Source organism: Dama dama, chromosome 8, assembly GCF_033118175.1.
Source record: "Dama dama isolate Ldn47 chromosome 8, ASM3311817v1, whole genome shotgun sequence".
Taxonomy (NCBI): Eukaryota; Metazoa; Chordata; class Mammalia; order Artiodactyla; family Cervidae; genus Dama; species Dama dama.
Window position 1 is genome coordinate 42,395,567 of NC_083688.1, and position 11,506 is coordinate 42,407,072.

The 11,506-nt window shown below is 39.8% G+C and overlaps 1 protein-coding gene across 1 annotated transcript in view; it reads right to left on the bottom strand.

Annotated features, from left to right (window-relative positions):
- Window positions 1-10,964, bottom strand: part of CD28 (CD28 molecule) — a 33,023-nt gene extending 22,059 nt beyond the window's left edge. Inside the window, exon 1 of the mRNA XM_061148952.1 lies at window positions 10,590-10,964. Coding sequence (XP_061004935.1) covers window positions 10,590-10,644 — 55 coding nt within the window. The 5' untranslated portion in view covers window positions 10,645-10,964. The remainder of the gene's footprint in view (window positions 1-10,589) is intronic.
- Window positions 10,965-11,506: the final 542 nt, after the last annotated feature.

Sequence of the window (11,506 nt, forward strand, 5' to 3'; positions counted from 1 at the left end):
AACAAAAGCAATATTGTAACAAATTCAATGAAGACCCTTAAAAATGGTCAACATCAAAAAATCTTCAAATAGAAAAAACTTGAGTATGATGAGACTTAGGCCCACCATCAAGGCTTTGCATTATCCTCTCAGCTCCTAATGCTAGAAAGATTATCTAAGAGGACAAAATGGCAGAGCATCTTCTTTGATATAAAAGAGTTACCTACAACAAAAGCTGGAGCTTCCCAGTGGCTCAGTGGTGAAGAACCCAACTGCCAATACAGGAGACACAGTTTCAATCCCTGGGTCAGGAAGCTTCCCTGGGGTAGGAAATGGCTACCACTCCAGTATTCTTGCCTGGAAAATTCCATGGAGAGAGTAGCCTGGTGGGCTGCAGCCCATGAAGCTACACAACTGAGTGACTGAGCATGCATGATACCAAAAGCCACCAGACCAGTCTAAGAATCAAATTTTGTTACCCTAAAAGGTTGCTTATAGTTCAAGTGGTAGGTAACCAGGATTTTATAACTTTCTACATAAATATTGTGGCAGTAATTCAGTTAACAGATGCCCACAGGTGTCAATGAACTGGCTGTATTAATATATTATATTCTAAATACACATTTTAATCCAGTAACCAAATCTTGGGAACCTTGTTTTCCTTCTGAGCCACCATCATTCTTAGCCCTCCTTCTAAACAACTCTGTAAAGAAGACAACAGTATATTTTTCCTGTTTCTTTCTCCCTAAATCTTTGGGTGTGTGTGCTCAGTTGTGTCCAACTCTTTGTGACCCCATGGACTGGAGCTCACCAGGCTCTTCTGTCCATGGGAATTTTCCAGGCAAGGATACTGGAGTGGGTTGCCATTTCCTACTCCAGGGGGTCTTCCCGACCCAGGGATCAAACCCTCATCTCTAGTGTCTCCTGCACTGACAGGCGGGTTCTTTACCACTGCACCACCTGGGAAGTCTACACCTTTGAGAAGTCTGCTTAGGATCACCTTGGCACATTCAGAATTTTCTAGGTAAGTCATCACCTGGAAGTTCGAAAAATAGTTAGTGTTAAACCTTAACATTATGTAGGAAGATGGGGAGAACAAAGGCAATATTGTTCCCCCAAACCCTGCAGTCATTTCTAAGCATATTAGTATCTAAGACCCTGGTCCACAATCTCTCCAATTTCCAAGGTGACTTGTTGCAATTCTTGTGTTTTCTCTATCATAGAGCATCCACAAAGGGGTGGGGTGATCTGGTTGCCTTGTTAGAGCTGATAAAAGCTAAACCTTTTATCCCATTTAAGAGGTATTTTTAAGCCAGAAACAGACCTGAGATGTCTTCTTGTCCCAATCCCGTTGTATATCAGATGAGGAAATGAAGGCCTAGAAAAGTTAAGTCATAGTGTAACAAACTAAAACTCTTCATCATATTCCCCTCTCTTGATAAATCAGGGGTTTTAGCTTTTGAGTTTGGAAAAAGAATAACAGTCACAGTCTCCCTAAAGCCAAGGGCAAGCCACCATGTCCTTCCTCTGAAAAAAACAAACAAACAAACAAGACACAGATGCCAAGATTAATGTCCCTGACTGGAAACTGGAGCCCTGCCCATGATGCTGGGCAGGCTTTGTCTGAACCTTGTGATACTGTTATCAAAGCTGTGAGCTGAGGCCAAGTCTAGCCACATGTAGAGATTTGAAGACTCAAGCAAATTTATGGTACAAACCGACTAACTCTTCAAAGTTAAGGTATGTACTGTCCCAGTCACCATTGTTGAGATAGGTTTAACACAATGACCTATCTTGAGAGAAATTTTATATATATATATATATCCATTTCAATGTCAGGTTTGCCAGTGTGGAATCACTCATCTACCCTGGCTTCATCCCAACACATCTCTACCTCTATAAACCTCTTCCCTTCCTCCCAGTCTTCTCAGACATTTCCCCTCCTCTCTCTGATACTCCCTTTCTCCAAATCTCCATCCCCTCCTCCTCAAAGAAAATTGCCTCCATTCTCTTGTTTTTCTCTCTCTCTTCCTCTTTTCTTTCTTAATAGCCCTCTCTCCCCACTACCCATGCAACACACACACACTCAAGACCAACAAGTGGCTCCTTCCACATGTCAAATGTAATTAAGTCACTTGGCTTGCAAATGTTACATGTGGACTATGTATAAATTACTATGATAAATTCTATAGGTGATATAAGTTCCTGATGGTCTTCACTTTATCTAGAAATTTCCTCTCCTTTTCACTATCTCATTTTTATCCCCCTCTATCTTTTCTCAACCCTTTGAAGAGTTATCTTCCTTTGCCATCTCTGCCTAAACTCAAAAAACCTCAAATGGCCTCCTCTCAGCCAAAATCAATAATCTTTCCAGGGCTTCCCTGGTGGCTCAGTGTTAAAGATCAGGAGACATAGGTTCAATCCCAGGCTCAGGAGGATGCCCTGGAGAAGAAAATGGCAACCCACTCCAGTATTCTTGCCTGGGAAATCCCATGAACAGAGGAGCCTAGCAGGCTACAGTCCATGGGGTCACAAAAGAGTTTGAACATGACTTAGCAATTTAAACAACAACGACTTTGTGCATGTGTGTGTGTGTGTGTGTGTGTGTATAATCAATGCTATTAACCATTACCTCTTTTTGAAACTCTTTCTTCTCTGGCTCTGGTGACATTCTATGAGCCTCATTCCCCTCTTCTTTCTCCAACACACTCTCTGTCTCCTTCACTAGCTCAACCTTCTCTTGAGCTAAGTCCTAACTAGGCCTATTTTCCAGAGTTCATTCAACTCTCTGCTTTTCTATAGTTGTTCCCTCTCCTTTCTCCTAACAATTAATTTCTGTCACTTCAATTTTATTCCAAAGTTGAGGATTCCTAAGTGTTTTCTTCTTACCTGGTTCCCACATCTTCGGCTTTGTACTGGACATTTTTCTGACATCTCAAGTCTTTACTTCAAACTCAGTGCATCTAAAGTTAAGCACTATTTTCCTCCAAAACTCAGTTGAACAACAAAATCTTGGTTCCAGGTGGTGACACCACCATTCCTTTTAAGCCAAAATCTTGACATCATTCTTTATCCCTCCTTCCCTTTCACAAGCCAGGTACTAAGCCCTGAAATATCTACTTTCAAAATATCTCTCAGAATAGTCCCTTCTTTCTATTTCCACCTTTGCCCAAATCCTATGACCCTCTTCCTGACAAAGTGACAGAGTGACATGATCTCCTGGTCACCAGTCTCCATACATTCTAGATCATCCTGCTTCTGCAAACTTCCAGCTGCTTCCCAGTGTCTTGAAAACAAAGTTTGAATTTCCATTATGAGCATTCAATCCTTTTGACCTGACTCAACCCCACCACTCCAAGCCTCTATACCTTCAGACTGGCCATCTGTTCCAAGAACATGGAATTATAACCCTGGTATAATGTCTTCATTTGTATTTCTTCTCCTTCCTGAGGCAACATAGCCTTGGTAAGAACATGAACCCTGGAGCAAGAGCGCCTGGACTGACTCGCTGACTAGCTGTGTGACCCCAGATAAGTTGTTCTATCCGCTCCATGCATCTTACACACAAGATAATCACTGTAACTACTTCAAAGGATTTAGGGAAAGAATAAATGATTTAATACAGGGAAGGCCAGATAAAAGAATGTATGGAACACTATAAGTGTAAAATAAATATTAGCTAGCAATTATTATTAATAACATCATGCACTCACTTCTTATCTAGCTTTAAAGTCCAACTTAACTCCCAGATTTCCATAAAAGCTTCTATATTAACCTTATTAATCATTTTACACTTCCTCTTTTAGTTCATTCATTTCCTTATTCAACAAATAATTGCCCAACACCCACAACACATCCTGCACTATACATAGTTTCGAGGTTATAAGGATGGGTATGATACAATCCTGTCTGCAAGGAGCTCACAGTCTAGAGGAAAAAAACAGATGTACCAGCACAGCACACAATAATAATTTTAGGAATCCTGACGAAGAAAGAAGTCCCTCACTTTGCCATGTAGGGTCTCAGAGAAGAACTTCTTAGGTAAGAGGAGTAGGGAACATAATGGATTACAAAAATAATATATGCCAATCCATTATAGCATCAAATAGCATGATGAAGTAGGAAACTGCCAAGTTTTATTTATCTGTTTCCAGCTGTTATATCCCGTTATATATAGTCTTTACAACTAGAGCTGAAGTCTCTAAAAGCACAGAGAACTACTTAATTACAGAAGCAATTCTTGTGTGCCAATTAAGTCTATATCTCTTTTCCTCTTTTTATATTCCTTCAGATCCCAATAGAAACTGAAATATAAGAGAGGTTTATTAAACATGTTAGATTGAGTTACACTCCCATTGGGATTCCTCTTACAAGACCATAGGAAAGACTGAATACCAAGGGAATGCTTCCTCAGGGAGATGGATCTTGCACTAAAGACTTAAAGTGAAAGTCGATTAGGGTTTGGATGCATGGAAAGGAGGCATGCACGCTCAGTCACTAAGTCACTTCTGACTGCAGTCTCACTGACCATAGCCCGACAGGCTCCTCTGTCGGGATTTCACAGGCAAGAATACTGGAGTGGGTTGCCATTTCCACCTTAGACACCCATGAAAAGGAAGAGGGAATCCAAAATGGAAACAACATCAGAAAGATCATAAACATGGATTACAGGTGTGTGAGACAGTGAAGAAAGCCACAATATAAGAAAGGGTTAAGGATCTTACATTACAGTATGAAAGGAGATAGATTAGATAAGTAAAATGGGTCCAGCCTAAAAGCATCCCAAAACTCCAGGAAACATTGCAATGTCATCTTCTAGTAGCATCTTCTAGGAACCAGCAACACAACTTCCTTTTCTAAAAATTGAGAGACGTCTAAGTTTCCTCCCATCTTTAAAAAATGTCTATGGTTGAATTCAGCAATTCTGTGGATGCTTCAGCTTATAATTGTTTTCCTTAAAATCAATTAGTATAGATGGAAATCATTCACAGGGTTCCTAAATTGAAAGAGAAAAAAAAATCTGGAAAGCTTTCACAATTCTCATTTTTAACTTCACCGAAGCTCAAACTGGGTTTTGTATCAGTCACGGAACCTGAAACAGCGTGTTGTTATTGTTTAGTCCCTAAGTTGTTTCCGACTCTTGCTACCCCATGGACAGTAGCCTACCAGGCTTCTCTGTCCCTGGGTTCCCCAGGGAAGAATACAGGAGTGGCCTGCCATTTCCCTCTCCAGAGCATCAATCCAACCCAGGAATCAAACCCACGTCTCCTGCATTGGCAGGCGAATTCTTTACCCCTGAGTCACCACGGAAGCCATAGAAGATGTTAATAAATACCTGTTGAATGATGACATGAAGATCTGTCTTCCCAAGGCACAAGAAGGAGCAGACACTTCAGAGAAGAGTAACTTACTGACACTCTTTTTAATCTCCCCAAGAGCCTCGGGATGGGAGGAAACATTCTTCTCCTAAGATTCCATCCTGACCCACTTTCTATGGGATAGAGTCTGTGAATCAGAAATGGAATCCTCCTGGACTCAACATTCCTGAAGCTGGTCTAAATTATGTACCCTTTCAATTTCAAAGCAAGTCATCGAGGTTACACAAAGCTGCCAATACAGCCACAGTGATGTTCTGACACTTCATCACACGTCAAATAAGCAATGAAAAGCACAACTCTCTATATTTTCAAGTTGAAAAAAAAAAATCACCCACCTAAGTTCTTAGCAGGGGAACCAAAGTCATTGTTAAAAATGTAAGATATGTCCATAATTAATATTCTTGTTTGAGTGAGTAGGTAATGAGTAGGGGTTACTCTTATAATCAATACATTAGGCAGTGGATTGTGAACCAACAAGGTGACTCAGATATGCAGAAAGGGGCTCACGATTAGATTAGAGATCAGAGTGAACTGTGAGTGGGTGACTCTTATGACACCATCAGGAACTATAAACCTGGTTACCTTGGCAACCAGAGTCCCCAAGATAATGAAGATGATGACAAATGAAAAAGATGACGGTAATGGTGATGCAGAGATAAAGTCTCAGCTAAGTAAGAAATTCACCACCACCACTCACTTCTCTTCCAACAATGAAAATAAAAGCTAAAATAATCTGAATGGTCACACATAGACTGAATTAAGATGCCTAGGAAATTAGTATTGAAATCCTAACATCCAAGAAGTCTAAACTCTTTCTCATATCCTCTAACAAGCGGCTGAGTAGCCCTTGAACATATCCAGCCCACCTCTCTTCTAGTGCTGAGAGTCATCAAAATGAGAATTTAACAAACAAACAATTAGATACCTACTTTCCATGGGGCCTGGGTTACCTTCCCTCCAGCTTCAGGGACCAGTTCTCATGCGGTGATTCTGACTGAAGTCTCTGGGTACATTTTTTTTTTTTTTTTTTATGACAACACAATGTCATTGACCAAAAAAGAGTCAAAGAAATTACCATAAGAGACACAGATTCCTTAACACGTCTTAGGAAACCGGAGACCCCTTCAATCTGTCACATAGCCACCTAGCTGTCAATTTTTTTTCTCAAGTTCAGCATAACTATCTACTAAGAAGTCCCAGCCTCTGTGAACTTTCATAAACAAGAAATTTCTTCTAGAAAAAGGCAAACAAAAATTGAACCAAGATGAAAGGGAAAAAGGATAAATAACTGTGCTTTCAGAGGGCCTGCCCTCTGATTTTTAGACAAGAAAGTCTACAGTGAAAATTGTGTATCATTATCAAAGCCAATATGTGTGAATAAAGAGCTATTGTTTTAAAGATGATAAACCACAAACGGCATTTTCTTCTGGGATGTTGGTGGCATAATAATTTTCATTTTGTAAATGTCAGCACATTGCAAGCAGGAAATACTTGGAGGAAGATAGTCACACATGATAAAAGCTGAATGGTAGCCATGTGGCATTTTGACACGAGAATAGAATAAGGATATTAAAAAAGAGGATGGTATATGTTTAAAGGAGAGACAGTGAGGTCCTCCCCTCCCCATAGTAAAGGTTTGAATGTGAGAGCTTCAGAACAACCATTACAGATTCATTTCTTTTTCTAATCTACCTGTGAAAATGACTCATCCTATTTCCTAGTATTGTTACATTGGCATTAATTTTACAATCCTTGCTGTAAAAGTTCTTTCTGGATGGTTGCCTTTAAAAAAAAAAAAAAAGGAGTATCTTTGGGTATAAGAACAGAGTAAAACAAATTCTTGTTTTTTTTTTTTAATTTTTAATTGGAAGCTACTTGCTTTACAATTGTGTGTTGGTTTCTGCTGCACACCAGCGTGAATCCGCTATAAGTATACATGTGTCCCCCTCCTCCTGAGCCTGCTTCTCCCCCCACCTCACATCCTTCTCCTCTAGGAGGTCACAGGGCCCCGGCCTGAGCTCCCTGGGTTATACCGCAGCTTCCTACTAGCTAGCTATTTTACACATGGTAATGTGTATATTTCAGTGCTATTCTCTCAGTTTAAAGCAAATTCTTAATTGCACTTTGGCAATGTCCATTAATTTTGCTTGAAATGACAAAACACCCAGTCAATTTTGAACAGTCAGAATAACTGGCTACTGTGTATTGGTTGTCATGTAGACACAGCAATCAGCTAGTTACCTTGCATTTCCTATGTCCATCTTTCTACCTAACTTCCCCAAGCCCAGCCTCCGAGCAATACTTTCCTGAGAGAGGTCAATGACTTTTGTGTACAACTACCTCAGCGGGGTCATTTGCTGAACTAAAAGTAAAGTCTTTAATTACCTTGCTTTGCTGATGGTTTTTCATTAAATACCAATCATTTTCCTGCCTTCTGTGCCTCTCTCAGAAAAAGAAATGCTGTGGGGAATAGGGCAGCAACAGAGAAATCAATCGTGTTCAAATTGGCCATTTTGGACAGTTTCCTTCCTAAGGTTTGGGAAGAAATGAAAAGAAATGCTCTCGTTTTAAAAAAAAAAAAAAAAATGTGTTGTCCTGATTTTTGCCTTCATATTGGATGATTAGCTTGCTGAAAAAAAATCAGTATTGACTGAAAAATCAATGAACAATACTATGTATTATAGGTACCCTCCTTCTATCGTCAACCACAAATTGTTTCCCTTTCAAGGGCCTCCAGTTCTAAGCTGGATTCATATTCCGAAATCAACAAAATCCTCTGTTGTGGATCTCAACTGCGCAATTATCCAATAAAAAAGACATATCATATTAGTAAAGGAGTTGTGTCAGTTAAGGTTTTCTTATGTTTCCTGAGTCATTCTTCTTTAATTTTACTCTAAAGATCTTTTATAGTGTCATTAAAATCATGAAGAATCAGGTTCAGGTTTGACCTTCATAGGATAAATATTTAAAGCTATGCTGTGAGACAAAGAGTTAGAATTGTTAAACTGGTCAAAAAAACTGTCCTTCACACACAGACACGTGCACACATCTCAACACAGAGAGAGCATTAGTCTTTCACAGTCCTCAAGAGGATGGCTACACTTTGACCAGAGAATTTCCTTAACTGTAACTTTTTCATGGAGGGTAAAGCAGAGAGAAACAAAAAGCACATGGAAGATTTTGCACCACTGATTAGAAGGGACCAGACATTTTTGTATGTTGTAATTATTTTTTCTCATAAGTTTTCTTACTGAAAGAGGCATTTTGAAAGTGCCTTCTCAAAAAGACAGAGAAAGAAAGAAATTGCCTTCTCTGCCCCTTTCCTACTTCATCAGATGGCCACTCAGCACCAAATCTTAAAAGTGATTATGGGGGGTGAACCAGCATTTGAAACATAGATGTACCTCAAGTCAAAGACAGTTTCCATGTGTATGATCTTTTCACTGCTTCTCTAGCTATCCCCCTTTTAATAAATGTGCTAAAGGAAACATATAAAGCCTTGAGTCTTACAAAACATGTCTCCCAAGGAGAGTGAATGAATTGATGATGATGGCTGTGCGCAAAGAAAAGTATTTTGTATACAGTTACCAATTTTAAATAGTTTTCCATCAGAGTGGGGCTTCTCTCTCCTTTCTGCCCATTCTTTATGGCCTAATTAATTATGAAATTTTAAATAGTCTTTAAAAATAAATTTTAGAGATCCCTTAAAAGATAGATATTGAAGATTCTTTTAAAGAATGTTTGTTAGCTCTCAGTGCTGGGTATTAACCTATCCCATCACCAGCTCATATCTTTTATTATATCAACACCTTTTATAAATACACAGAAGTTTTAAGGTGCTCACTGGCACCTCAACAACGAAACAGATGGGTGTATTGCACAAGTTGGGTGATTACACTCTTTGGAACTCACGCACATGATATTTAAGGACAGCAAGAAATCATGCAATCCCCATACTACCAGCATAAGTGAGAAAGAAAATGGAAGATGCTGGCCTTTCACTGTATCTTCAAGGGAAAAATAACTATCCTTATTTCAATATGCCAATTAACCCCTATCTGTCCAATTTTTGAGCCAAGTAGGACCATTTTCTAACTCTGAGAACAAGTTGAACGAACACCTGACTCCAGCCCACCTAAGTAAGCAACAAACTCTTTCTGTTTGGAACTGTGATTTACCAAAGATGATCTAACCCTGGACATATCTGGAGCTAAGAAATTATAAAGCACACCCTATTAGGCGGGGTAGCATAAGAGCAGAGACAAAGTGCTGGTCAGACAAAGGTGGTTCAGACCCTGGTTCCAACAACCCCTACGTGTGGATCTTTAGCCAAATTAACCTTCCTCCCCCCAACTCTTTATCTGAAATGGGGTGAACTGTGATCACATCAAGTTCTTCATCCTCATCCCCATCATCATTGAAAACTTAAAGAATTTCAACCACTTGAAACAGATATCAACCAGCTGTTTAGAAAAACTAATTTATTAGCATCTGTATGGCACCAGTGTCTGTGACAACTCCAGAATTCATTTTGGCACTCTTTCAATTCAAGTAGACATGGCAAAAGAGTCGGACAGGACTTAGTGACTAAACAACAAGACATGGTAGTTAGAGCCAACCTTTATCTTGCCGGCTAAGCATTGACTGTGCTGAACATTTCTCATGGTTTGTTTCATTTTATCCCCACAATGACCTTGAGATGAATTTATTATCACAAATAAGGACACTGAGGCTTAGAGAGTTTAAATACTAGTCTAAGCTCAGTTATCAAGAAATAGATCTGTGATATGAACCCAGGCAGTCTAAGTCCAGAGCTCTCAGAACCAACCTGCTTACAGCAATTTTCTTCCATTTAAAAATATATTTGTATACACAAAGGCTAAAAATTCTTGGGACATTACCAACTAATAGTTAGATAAATCTGATTTAATTCCAAAGAATGTTTATTTAAGTATTTTGCTGGCTATAGTCTGAGAATCAATGAGTTTCTTCAATAACAGGTTGCCATTTCATAGCAAAAACTACACTTCAAATGCCCAAATGTCCTGAGTGCTTCGAAATTTAAAATGAACCATTCACTGATAAATGAAGAAAAGCATTGTCCCTTTTGAAATATACCAAATAGAGAGTGCACGATTTAAAGACATTTTTTCCTGAAAAATAAATGAAATGAAATGAACAGAAATCCTCAAAAGAAAACGCCGGAGGAGGAAAGAAATCAAAAGTGTTTACCTGCTACTTGAATTGAGGGGAAGAAGTTGAGAGCCAGGAGCAGCCTGAGGATCATGGTGCTGAGGTGGGCCGCGGCTCCAGCCCCTCCTCCCCGAGAAGCCCAAGTGTGAGGTGAGCTGAAGACAGACTTGAGTGACTCGACTCGTCATCCGCGGCCACCACCACCGACTTACTTCTCGTGGGGCACATGATCAAGGGACTCAAACCTCAAACATTTCACACAGGATATTACATTGTTTTGATGACTTCTGACTTTTCCTCTTCTTTTAAAGGCAAACCTTTTCTTGTCACTGAAACAGAGTATCAGTCACTCTCTGATGGTCTCATGGAAATCATGCTCCGTAGAGGGGTGTCAGGGCTGTGAAAAACGGGTGCTTGAAATCTGAATTGTAAGGGTAGACAGATGAGACGATTCTAAAAGAGGAGGGCTTTTCATGAGACGCGGATAGACTGTGTCCAAAAGACACCAATAAGAATTATACTGAGGGACTTCCCCACTGGTCCAGAGGTTAAGAAGCTGCCTGCCACGGCAGGGGACATGGTTTTGATCCCTGATCCAGAAAGATCTCACACGCCGGGCAGCAAGTCAGCCTGTGTGCCACAACTACTGAGCCCACACACCAACTGCGGAAACTCACACCACACTCAAGAGTAGCCCCCACTCACTGCAACTAGAGAAAACCCAGTCACTGCAGTGAAGACACAGTATGGCCAAAAATAATAAGTAAATAATTTTTTTTAAAAAAAGGATTATATTGAAGATTTGGGAAATAATAGTTATCAGCATTGACATTTATAAATATGAGGAATTGAACGTTTGTGTTGGACGTAGGCAGCCCACTAAACACAAACTGTTTAGTTTAGGCCAAATCTTTCCCAACTCACTTCAAGGAACTTTGAGAGAGACACCCCACTTG